This window comes from Platichthys flesus, chromosome 15, assembly GCF_949316205.1.
Source record: "Platichthys flesus chromosome 15, fPlaFle2.1, whole genome shotgun sequence".
In the NCBI taxonomy this organism is placed as follows: domain Eukaryota; kingdom Metazoa; phylum Chordata; class Actinopteri; order Pleuronectiformes; family Pleuronectidae; genus Platichthys; species Platichthys flesus.
Window position 1 is genome coordinate 16,357,690 of NC_084959.1, and position 12,091 is coordinate 16,369,780.

Genomic DNA, 12,091 nt, shown 5'->3' on the forward strand with positions numbered 1-12,091 from the left:
TAGAGTTTACAAAATACCTTCAAGTCATGGTCTGTACAGTTACTAGATATTTCATTTTAATTTAAAACTCCTAGACCCATTTTCAAGGACTTTCATGCTCCCTTAATACTATTTAATATATACTTATCCTGTTATTCATTATTAAGTACATTACACTGTGTTGTTGTCTGTGAGGACCAGGACCCATATAGGCTGCAAAGACACATTTGATTGCACGTAGACTTTTCACAATAAAATGAATGATATGGATCAGTGTCTGTGACTTCAGTCATTATCATGTTAAACATCCCACTTGCTCCTCCCAAACCCGGCAGGTAGAAGGAGGAGCCCTATTCTTCTTCTTCCTCCTCCTCCCTCCTCTTCCTCCTCACCCCCGGTGTGTGTGTTGCACCTGCGCCCCGCCTGCCCTCCTCCTCCCTACCCGCTCTGCACCTCTCCACCCACCGGCCTGTTTCCTCCTCGTCACCGCTGATGCCTCCCGGTCGTGTTTCACTCGTTTAAAGCCGAACGACTGCACCTCTCCACCGGCTTCCGAAACCACAGCCACCCGGTGTTATATCAGCAGGACTCCCCCCCAGCCTTTAAGAATGTGGATCACCGAGCGATAAGCACAGAGAGTGAAAGCCGGGAGGGAAATGCAGGACGACAGCGGCAAACCAGCACCCGGGAGTCCCGATGTAGTCAGTGCGAGCTCGGCGCAGGTAAGGATCTGGGTCTTTACCGCTGGATCCGAGCCAACCATTGCCCGCATGTCTCTCTCTGTTTTTTGGGGGGTTAGAAGCGAGTTAGGGCTCTTTAAGCAAGGTGGGACCCTCTTTGCGGGGGGATACAGTTTCACCTCCCCGAGGTGCCGTGGTCACGGCAGGAAAAGTACAAACTCTCCAGGTGAAGCCGTCTAACCTGTCCGTCCACATAGCTCCAGGCTCGGAGCCAGTGCTCCAGCAGCAGCAGGGGCGGAGAGACGCCCTGTAGCCGGCAGAGGTGAAGCCCGAGGAGTCGGTGTGACTCAGTCAGTCTCCAGATGTGTTAGAGCAGAGTTTTCTCAGGGTGTTTACACAACAGCTGGACCACAGGGTCCCAAATGTGATCCAACATCAGCAGAGCCATTAGCAGATACTACATATAATCAGATGTTTACCCCCAATAAATGTCTCTTTGGTTTAGAGTTTATGCTTCATTCCTCATAACTGCATATTAGAACAATCAATATCATTTGGACACATCTCACGGTTTTAGTATTTATGCAATTAAAAGTAAATCCTTTGTGTTTGTTTGTGTATGTCTGTACATATGCTTATGTGTATGGTCCAGAAAGCTAAATCCCATAACAGATTTGTCCTCCTTACGGGGTCAAAAAGCAAGCGTGTGTACATATATACATATATATAAGTTCTCAACGCAGTAGGGATGTAACTTTTTGTGTAATATATGAATTATCCTAGGCATGCTAGTTATGATGATGATAATAATGACCTAGATTTATATAGGACCTTTAAAGGTATCCAAGACAACAGACTAAGGACAGAAGATAATAGTAGCAATGCTGAAGATAATGAGTCTATTGGTCAATCACCGATTCTTGCTCAGCCCTCTTGGTTTACTGTAGTCGCTGCCATTGGTTGATCCCCATCCTCTGTTATTATAGTTCTCTTTCAACACATTGTGTCTTGTTTCAACTTCCTCCTTCCTGTATCAGTGTCCCTGAGCCTTTACATGTTTACATGTTTTGATCGGTTTGGATACATTTTCTTTCTGCAGTGGTTGAATGAATCTCAGAGACGTCATATCTTTGATAATGTGTCTTAAACATCATTTTATTCAAACTCTGGTTCCTGTGTGTGATGGGTGGATTACTAAAGTAAAGACAAAACAATGAATTGCACATAAAGCAGAAGTCTTTCTAATCAGACTTCCTCCCTGCAACCTGGCGTGAGAGAAGGTAGTTCCTCTCTTGTTTAGAGAGGGATCACCGACTGAAAGGAAGCAGGAAGAAATAGTCCAGTTTGCGGTCTTTAACACGTCATAGTCAGAGAAACACACACACAGGGTAAACCTTACACAAACTATTTTGAGTGTTAAAAAAAGTAAAAAGGTACCTCTGTGACTTGTTAAATGTCATTGATTAAGCCGCTGTTGTTTAACAATTTGAATTATGAATTAATCACTATTGCAATTCATTGTCTCTCTCTCTCTCTCTCTCTCTCTCTCTCTCTCTCTCTTTCTCTCTCTTTCTCTCTCTCTCTCTCTCTCTCTCTCTCTCTCTCTCTCTCAAATTCTCATATAATGGATCAATTCCAGATTTGTACTCGTATCAATATATATCCCCTCACCCATTTCCCTCTCTTAATAATCTTACTTTTTCCCCCTAGAATTCAGCACATCGGAAAGGGCATAGCATCACTCAAAATGGCCACAGCGCCGCAGCTACACCTGCTCCAGAGCTCGAATTCCGACCTCCGAGTGCTGCACTCCCTTCGACCCCGATCATCCCGAGGGAGCAGTGGGGAGGGAAGTACGAGTTCCTGCTCTCCTGTCTTGGATACTGCGTGGGACTGGGCAACGTGTGGCGGTTCCCATACCTTTGTTACCGCAATGGAGGAGGTGAGTGGTCTGCGAGCATGTCTGCTTCCGTCTGAATGCCAGGGTGCACGTCTGTGATCATTTGTTACACTCATTTGGGCATGAGGCACTCATCGCCCTGCCCTTGGGTGTGCACTACTTTGTTATCACGCTGGCTTAGTTTAGTCAGTCCGGGGCTCGCCATGGCAGCCTTTGGTACTGGGAGCTGGAACACAAAACATTTCCTAATCCTTTAAGTAGTGACAGTGTGTTTTTCCTGTACTCTGCATCCTCAACTGAAATCAAACATGTCGGAGCTTGACTAACTGTAAAGCAGAATAGCATGTGTCTGTGAGGCGGCCACATAGACGGAGGCTGTTTAAGTTAGCCTGCGTCTACAGGCTGTCTGTTGGCTGCATAAACCCAATCTTCATGGTAGATGCCTCCCTCAGCACCCCCCCTTCCTCACGCTAACCTATTCCTAATCTTCACAGGTGCATTTCTCATCCCCTACTTCATTATGCTCTTTGTTACTGGCGTTCCACTCTTCCTAATGGAGCTGAGTTTAGGCCAGTACGGAGCCGCCGGCCCCATCACTGTGTGGAAATGCTGCCCTCTGCTCAAAGGTAATGATCTGCTCCGTCGTGCTTCTAGTGTGCTATTTATACACTGTAGTTCTGCCCCCCCTACCTTGAAAACTGTTGTAACTCTGTCAGCATGGTGACTTTAACACACAATATGTGTGTCCATCAAAATAAGGACAGAGGAGTTATTTTGTTGATGTCATGACGCAATGTGGGATCATAAGTGTCTTCACCACTATTTCTTGACCCATAATCCTCTTGGGTTGCTTGGTTTTCCCTGTACGTTTGCATATTATTGGGAGAGCTTCGGCGACAGAAAGAGTGTCTGTGCTGCAAACAGCAAGGAATGAAGAACTGTGATCCATTACGAGTGATCAATACAAAGTGTAGAAGGAAAAAACAATCAACTGGCTAAATGGACAATTACGTTTCTGTCATTTGTCCATATAGCAGCAAAACTACAACTAAAGCTGATATGAAGTAAATAAACCGTGATTTAAAAAGAAATATCCCAGTACCTGGAGTAAAACTGTGTATTTCTCTGGGTTTGAACATGGTTGGCAACATTTTGGATAATACAAGTTCACAAGACACAACATATATAACACAAGTCTAGTTGTTTCCGGACATTTATGACTTATTGTCACGTAGTATATCTTTTATGTGAGTTGATACTAATGTACTATTATAGTAAACTAGAACATTATTATAGTACTAAATTGTACAACAAAATCTCATCACACTTATCCAGGAATCTTAGAAATATGTTCCATTTTGAATGGGGTGAGCAGGACCTCGTGTTGACATCATAATACTTGTTTCACCAATCAGACCATATAAACAGTGTACTGGCTGGCTGACTCATGTCATTGCGTCACATTATATTGACGTCACTGGCCATTCCTAAACATTCCACAGAACAATACAACTCAGTTGCTAAATACAAACTAATAAAGAAACCTGGAGAAAGTCTCAGAGCCCTGAAAACTAAAGCCAGAAAAGCAGATCAGGGTAGATTTCATTTAAACTGAAAATATCAGCTGCAGTTTGGCAGGTTGTTGTTACAAAAAACTAATTTACAATAAGTTCTTGTTAACAATCCCAGCATAGAATAATCTGGAAAACTGAGGTGTTTATTATATATATATTATTTGCACATATTAAATATCATCATGTAAGTACAATTCCCAACAAAGGATTGTATTAAAAAATAGAACTATAAGATAATCTTTCTTTATATTTAATTCTATCTATTTCACTTCACTTTTTTTCAGACAATCAAGTGATATTTGGTAATCATTGCCTGACACAATAGTTAATATTCTGTTTTTATGAGATCTAAAAAGCTTCTGTTTGACATTTCTCACAGGTATTGGCATTGGGATGCTCTGTGTGTCCACGCTGGTGTGTCTCTACTATAACATCATCATAGCGTGGACATTTTACTACCTGGGCAGCTCTTTCCAGAGCCCACTGCCCTGGTCCTGTGACGCTTTGGCCAATGCAGGTCTCTGTGGTAACAACAACACGGGCAACAGCTCCACCGGTAAAACCCTCAGCCCTACCGAAATCTTCTGGAAGTAAGTGTGTTTTCTCTCTCACTCATCCAATTCTCTTTATTTAATACATACTTTCATACTGTTTCTCATGTATACTGTACTACCTCAGACCAGTAATGCTTTTTATACTAAGAGAAAATCTAATATTTCAGGACACATACATTTCTTTTTGTCAGACTTGCAAATTGCTCTGGCAGTACAAACACAAACCTTGTTCAAATATTTGACTTTTTTCAGCAAACACCACCATAGATTACAATGACTAGAGCCGTTAAACCGTCTCTTTTCCATCTAAGGTGACAAAGAACTTAAAAAAAACACTGCATGAAAGGTTGTGTGGTGTTGATAATGTTATGGTTAGCCATAGTGCAGTGATAACAGCTAACTGTCTGCTCTGAGAGAAAGTGAAGTTTTACTGATATACAGCAAACAAACCAAAGGGCTCAGGATGAGGCCAGATATAATGATTGAGCCAGAAGTTTGTTTACACTATAACCAGAGAACTTGTTTCAGAATGCTAGGATGGTGTTTAAGAGAGACTGAACTGATTGAGATGTTGCTTAAAAATACCTGGATTCCTTTTATTAAGAAATGTCATCAACGTTGGTCATGAAAGAGTCGAAAACAAAACAAAAAGACAACCTAAAACTTTCAGTGGAGCATTTAGTTAGAAAACTCCAGAGATTCTTTCTCGTTCTCAGCTCTGTGATGGTCCAAAGGGAATCTGCTGGACATGTTAATTCATAATCTGCTATAGTTTAAAACTTACTAGAAAATATCAGAATTTAATTCAGTAGGAGCCACATCTCCACCAACGGTGTCCTTCTGAAACCGCACTTATATTCGCTAGATCTTGATTTTATTCGGACCTGCACCAAACTGTACACACTCGTAGATATCAGTCACCTGTGTGATTTTTGTATTTTTCATCAAGATCTTGAAAAACAAGAAAAATATTGAATAACGCCTTATCTCACAATGTTAAAGCAAGTGGAAAATCCAGATCCAAACAAAACTTTAACGAGTTCTTCCCTGACCCACACCACATCCTTCTACCACGTTTAATGTTAATCCGTCAAGAGCTATTATAGTTTACATTTACAGTAATGGCTAAAATTTAAATAAAAGAAGACAATAAAAAGAACAATATCTATGATTGAATGAATAATTATCTTTTATTCAGACTCATAAATCTAGCCAACTCTAACAGCTCTTGTTTGTTTTGCATCAGTTAATCTGTATTAAGTGTGTAGTGGATGTGCAGTGATACATATTTGTGTTTGACCTGTTTGGCAGTGAGCGTGTGCTGGGTGTAGTACACAGCGAGGGCCTTCATGACCCAGGCCCTGTCCGGTGGCAACTGGCCCTGTGCCTCCTGGCTGCCTGGATCATCATCTTCCTGTGTATGCTCAAGGGCATCCGCAGCTCTGGCAAGGTGAATATACATAATGTTGCTATTGTTAGTTCCCATGAAACACACGCGCACACACTCACACACACTCACACACACACAAACACACACACAAACGAACACAAAAGCACACGCACACACACACACACACACACACACACATACACACACACACACACACACACACACACAGAGTCCTGCCCTTTGCTGCTTCAACTTCCTATCCTAATACATGTCTGTGTTGTCTGGGTTTCAGGTGGTTTATGTAACAGCCACCTTCCCGTACTTTGTGCTCCTTGTTCTGATCATCAGAGGTGCGACACTGGAGGGCTCCCTTCAGGGTGTTGCCTTCTACCTCACCCCGGACTGGGGCAGACTATCTAATGCACAGGTACTTTGGACAATAGACTCTGTTAATGTCAATGCTCTGTTACCATTTAAAAAATAACAATAGATATTTTTATTGTTTTTAACTTTTCTCTGAAACTCTGCAGGTGTGGAATGACGCGGCCTCACAGGTCTTCTACTCCTTAGGTATTGGAGTCGGGGGGCTGCTTTCTATGGCCTCTTACAATAAATTCGACAACAACGTCATCAGGTGAGATGGTGCTTCGCTCCAACATTTCCTCTGCTGCTGCCGTCCTGACAGTGTCAGGCTTTTAATCGTGGTTCTCTCTATTTCAGGGACACCTTGATTATCACCACAGGAAACTGCACCACCAGCTTCTTAGCGGGATTTGCTATATTCTCAATCCTGGGCCACATGGCTTGGAGGAAGGGGGTACCTGTTGCAGAGGTGGCAGATACGGGTAGTTACTTCAACCACTTAAAACAATACAAATCCCACTTAAATGCTCCTCTGTGCAGTTTTTCAAGAATTATATATGTCTGTGCTTCTCTGTTTATGGGTTTAATCTAGTCTTACATCTCTTCTTTGCATTCAGTCAGTAATATTTCATTGTCTTGCCTGTGTTCTTGAACTTTTTCACCTCCAGGTCCTGGTTTGGCCTTTGTTGCTTACCCAGAGGCCCTTGCTCTCCTGCCAGGCTCGGTGTTCTGGTCCATCCTGTTCTTCATCATGCTCTTTATGCTTGGGATTGATACACTGGTAAGTACGCACACTCAATCAACCGGCTGGTGCATGCTGGCCAAAACACTTTTTAAGTCCTTGTGTGTGATGTCTTCTGCTCCTCCGCCTCACAGTTTGGCAACATGGAGGGCATCACAACCGCTGTGATGGATGAATTTCCGCAGCTCAGAGGGAACGCGCTGCACAAGTCGCTGTTCTTGGGCGCGCTGTGTTTCTGCTTCTACCTGATGGGTCTCTTGTTAGTGACCAACGTGAGTATGTTTTCAGTGACTGGCAGTAAGTGAGGAATTTGTCTGCAAATGCATCTGCTCCGTGATCTCGCTCACATGCCCCTGTGTTGTCTGTGTCTTCATAGGGAGGGATTTACTGGTTCACCCTCATTGACTCCTTCAGCACTAGCTTCGGCCTCATCATCATCACCCTCTTCATGTGCATTGGCATCTCCTTCTTCTATGGTAGTCCATCTCACTCCCCATAACCTTCAAGTCAAACTAACAACACACTGTTCCTCTGTATAAGTCTCAGTCATCCAAGACACGCAAGTTCTAAAAGAAGAGAAACCTGAGCTTCTGTGTTGTTAAGCAAATCCAATTTCTAACTGTTACCATGGAAATGTTCACCACAACCGTGCAAATCATGTTGGCTACGATCAGATCATTCAGCGTTACATTAGGTTTACCACAGAGCAACCGTGGTTTCCCTCTTTGACTCAGTTGCAAGGTTTTTTAGAGATGATGAAAAGAGTCCCAAGGGGCAAATTCAAGAAGAAGCGCACTGGAAATTCAAAGTATTCATTTGAAATGGTTTATGGGATGCATAGTTAATTTACTGTAAAGACGATTATGTACAGTCTTGTACCTCTGCCCTTATTTCCATTTCCCAATATTTCTTTTGCTCCGAATTAAATATGTTATGGTCACTTTCATCGAGTAGCTGGTTAGCCTGCTTGAGATGAGAAAACTCTTTCTATAGAGATTTTCTAAAACAAAAAAATGGAAAAAATAAAATGGAAGTTTACTTCCAGAACTAGGGCCATTCAAAATTTTTGAAAGGAGACATAGTATTTCCCCTTTTCTCGAGTACGTTGTATGAATTTTTTTCACAATGCACTCCCCCCTTTATCCAGAGTGGCAGGGCTTAAAGAACCAAGAGTTTCTGAAAAGAGGTGGTGCAAAAGGAGAGTGAACATTCTGAACATTAGAGCATTTAAACTAATTCAAGTAATTTTCCAAATTATAATCCCGAACCTGGCTATAAGAAGAATATTTCTCCTTTAAAAGTGCATAGATATCAAGCAGTTATTTTAACCACTTCAGATCACACAATTTCACAGTCTTGTTTCTTACTTAATAATAATTACCTGAACACAATTTTCTATTACATGATTGTCCCAGCGGTATGTTGGTTTTTCCAGTGTTCATAATACAAATCTCCTAATGAACTTTTCTTTTCAGGAGTCAACCAGTTTTGTCAAGACATTCTTGATATGATCAACCCCTGCCCTCCCTGGTGCAGAAAAGTGCTGCTTTACTTCAAAGCATGCTGGGTTTTCTTCACTCCGGTTCTTCTGCTGGTGAGTAAACACCATATTGTGGGTATTTGGCCAGGTGCAGGTACAATGGGACACAATTGCTTTTCAGAATATCAGAATTAAACTTCCATGAGGGTGGCTGGCTCATTGTGTCATCGGATCTCTAAAATCAGAGGGGTTCAATCCAAATCAGTAACTATCGCAATAGAGTTTTCATCAATAGCAATATAACAAATACAATATATATATATACTGATATATTGATTTTTATCAAGGGTTTTAAAAAGTGTTGGAGAATAAAGAAGATTTTAAAACCACAACCTTCACTCAGGAGCTGAACCTTTAAAGCTTAGAAATGATAATGTGATGTTTTAACGTGAGGATTTTATCTTGACATAGTCTTTAAACCATATGGCCCAGCCCTGATCACAATGCACTGACGTTATGCTGCTTTAGCTGCTACTCTCTCTGAAGTAAAAATAACCTGCCTTATTTGTTCTCATGGACCACACCTGACACCGAATCAATGAGGATTTTTTTCTTCCTTCCTACAAGGAGAACAGCTGACACAATAATGAGGAACTGTTGTTGTGGAAGAAATCCCTTTGGGGTCACTAGTTAATAGCAGATCCCTTTTGGTTCTTGGAAATGTTGATGTTCAATTGGTCCATTGTTTTCCTGATTTAGTTTTAGATTTTCAAATTGCCTCAGGTCACATGATTAGACTATTGGAAATCAATATGACCTCTGCAGAGCACTTCAAACTAAAAATAACATAACTTGAGATTTTTTTTAGGCGGTTGGTAATATATTATGTGACGAAGACAGAAAATATAACTTTTATTTATATATATATATATATATGATATATATGTGTAACCTAGTTAATACTAACAAGAAGTCGTGACCTTCACTACCAGCCTAAGTGAACTATTGAGCTAGAACGAGTATCATCTACAGTTTATATAATGTTGTTGATCGGTATCATTTTGCATGTGACATCACTCCCTCTCACATTTCTGCTGTTCCTCTCTTTATGTGGCCTGAAACAGAATCAAGGTTGACTGATATTGAAATAGCTCCTTTATTGTTTTGAATTTTTGTACTCTCAGGTTGTAACTTGATCTGGGATGAGCCCCTGATAATTAGAAAATGTCCCATTAAATAGCCGAAAAGAGAAAAGCGTAATCACTCAATTAAAAATGGTTACAAAAGATCAAATAAACTAAAAGGACATCTCTCTTATGAAATGTAGCCAACTGTGCTGGAATCTTCACAACAACAGAGGTGAACATTTCAAAAGAAGAAACTGACATTCAATCCAAGTTCCCCATGCAGCATTTGCTCCTCCTCTGTCTTTCTTCCTCTTCTTACTTAAGAGGAAAACATCCCTCTGTTCACTCTGTGCCTTTCCCCGTGTGGCTGTAGCTCATCCTGACGTACATCTTCATTGAGATGTACAGAACGTCCCTCATTTACGGGTCCTACGTGTACCCTCTGTGGGGTAAAGCGCTGGGCGTGTGCATCGGTGCGACCTGCTGCCTGCAGATCCTCATCTGGGCCATTGTGGCCATCTGCAAGGAAACTGGAACACTGAGAGAAGTGAGTATCACCACTATGTCACTGTTGTTGGTGGGAGGTCTGGTTACACCTCTGCTATTCTGGTCACACGAACCAACCAAACACCACCGCTCCATCTGTTTAAATATATTTGTAGATGAAATGGGCTGTGTAGGACGTTTTCTGACTCAAGTCTCTTGATTCTTGTCCAACAGCGTTTCCAGAAATCGATTCGACCTCTGAATTCCTGGAGAGTTAACAACCTGAACAGCACCAGCTCAGCCCAGGAGAGTGTGGAGCCCGAGAGGGTGGAGGCTCCGTTCACTGTCACGCTAACAGACATGGACTTCAATGCGATGACGTGGGAGGAGGGATACCAGGCGTGACAGCGTGGAGAGCGGCGATGAACGCACAGCACTGAGCAAACTACGTTGTCAAGAGGGAGTGGAATTTATCATTAAGACATTGGCCCCCAGCCTGGCTCTGGTGGCTAAACAGACAGTGTCCTGCAGGGCAGAGTGGATGAATTTCTTTATTTATACTATCATGTATGATTGCAAAGTATTTTTTAACTTCTTTTTTTTTTTTTTTTTACATTGTGTAGCATATAAGGTCAGAGCTGTAAAGTTTGGATCATCCTAATTTTTCATTGTATTATTTGTATGTGCATATGCCTGAATGTGTATTTATTGTCATAGCTGTGTAGTACAATGAATGCACAGATTTAGTTTATCCTGTACAAGGAGGAGGAACAAAGTGCAGGAAATCCTGGCTGCTACTCGCCACAGCATCACCTGGAGAAGTGACCACACCATTCATCAGCCGGCCAGACTAAATGGGGTTCACTCAGCCTCAGTCTGCATCTATTTTAATTTGTTTTACATTTTAAATTAAGGATTTTAAAAATGATTCCTAGTATAAATAAAGGTACCGAAAATGGCTTGACAAATTAACTTTTTTTCTTCAAGTTACTGTTCATTGGTCCCTACAAGCTAGTCTGATGGTTTGCATTGCAAATTAGCATTTCTGTAGAAAACATGGAAAACTGTTCTCTCCTATTCATTTTTTTCCCTGAGATTATATGATATTGTCACACTTACATAAACATTTAACATTATATTGCAGACAGGCTTTTAAAGGTTAAGTGTGTAGTATGGCATCAGAGTCAGCGCTATGTTGGCCTTTATGTGTCCAAACACCTCACCTGACTTTTATCAAGTGACACAAAACACAACATTTCCTTTGCTTCTATTGTGAATTTAATTGAGAAAATGGTTCATAACAAGATAACTTATATGAACATGTTAATTAGTTTTGATCACATATTCCTATGTATTTAATTTGAGTCGATTCTCTAGGCTATTTACTATATAAACAAGACTCAGGCGTAAGAAATAACAATACGTGTATTTAGCCCGAAGAGGGCAGTGTTGTACAGGGATCAGTAGTCAGAGAGGGCATTTGTACTACACAGTTTAACTAAAAAGCTTGTGATACTTGTGAAAGAGAAGATTTTGAATGATGATCCCATTTAAGAAGAGTGAAATGCCCCTGGATAAGATAAATGGGTCAAGACATCAGTGCGTAATCACATGTGAAAACAACAACGTCAGCCTCTGAAGGATCTATCCTCTGGAACAACTATAGAGCGTCATCAGATCAGCTGGAACAATGAGACGATCGCTCTTCTACATGTCGCACTGAACAGCGGAGAAATCCTTTGTGACTGCTCTGGGTGGCGGGATAAACTCAAAAGAGCGGATGTTGCGTGGTAACCTTTCCCGCGTTTTCTTCTCG

The 12,091-nt window shown here is 41.5% G+C and overlaps 1 protein-coding gene across 1 annotated transcript; it reads left to right on the forward strand.

The window, feature by feature from the left end:
* Window positions 1-379: 379 nt before the first annotated feature.
* On the forward strand, window positions 380-11,237 carry slc6a7 (solute carrier family 6 member 7). Its single transcript, XM_062406882.1, has 14 exons — window positions 380-701; window positions 2,370-2,601; window positions 3,054-3,185; window positions 4,513-4,723; window positions 5,999-6,137; window positions 6,370-6,504; window positions 6,608-6,711; window positions 6,798-6,922; window positions 7,109-7,221; window positions 7,317-7,454; window positions 7,559-7,658; window positions 8,658-8,776; window positions 10,163-10,336; window positions 10,510-11,237. The coding sequence occupies exons 1-14, from the start codon at window positions 636-638 to the stop codon at window positions 10,678-10,680; spliced, it is 1,959 nt and encodes a 652-aa protein (XP_062262866.1). The 5' UTR covers window positions 380-635; the 3' UTR covers window positions 10,681-11,237.
* Window positions 11,238-12,091: the final 854 nt, after the last annotated feature.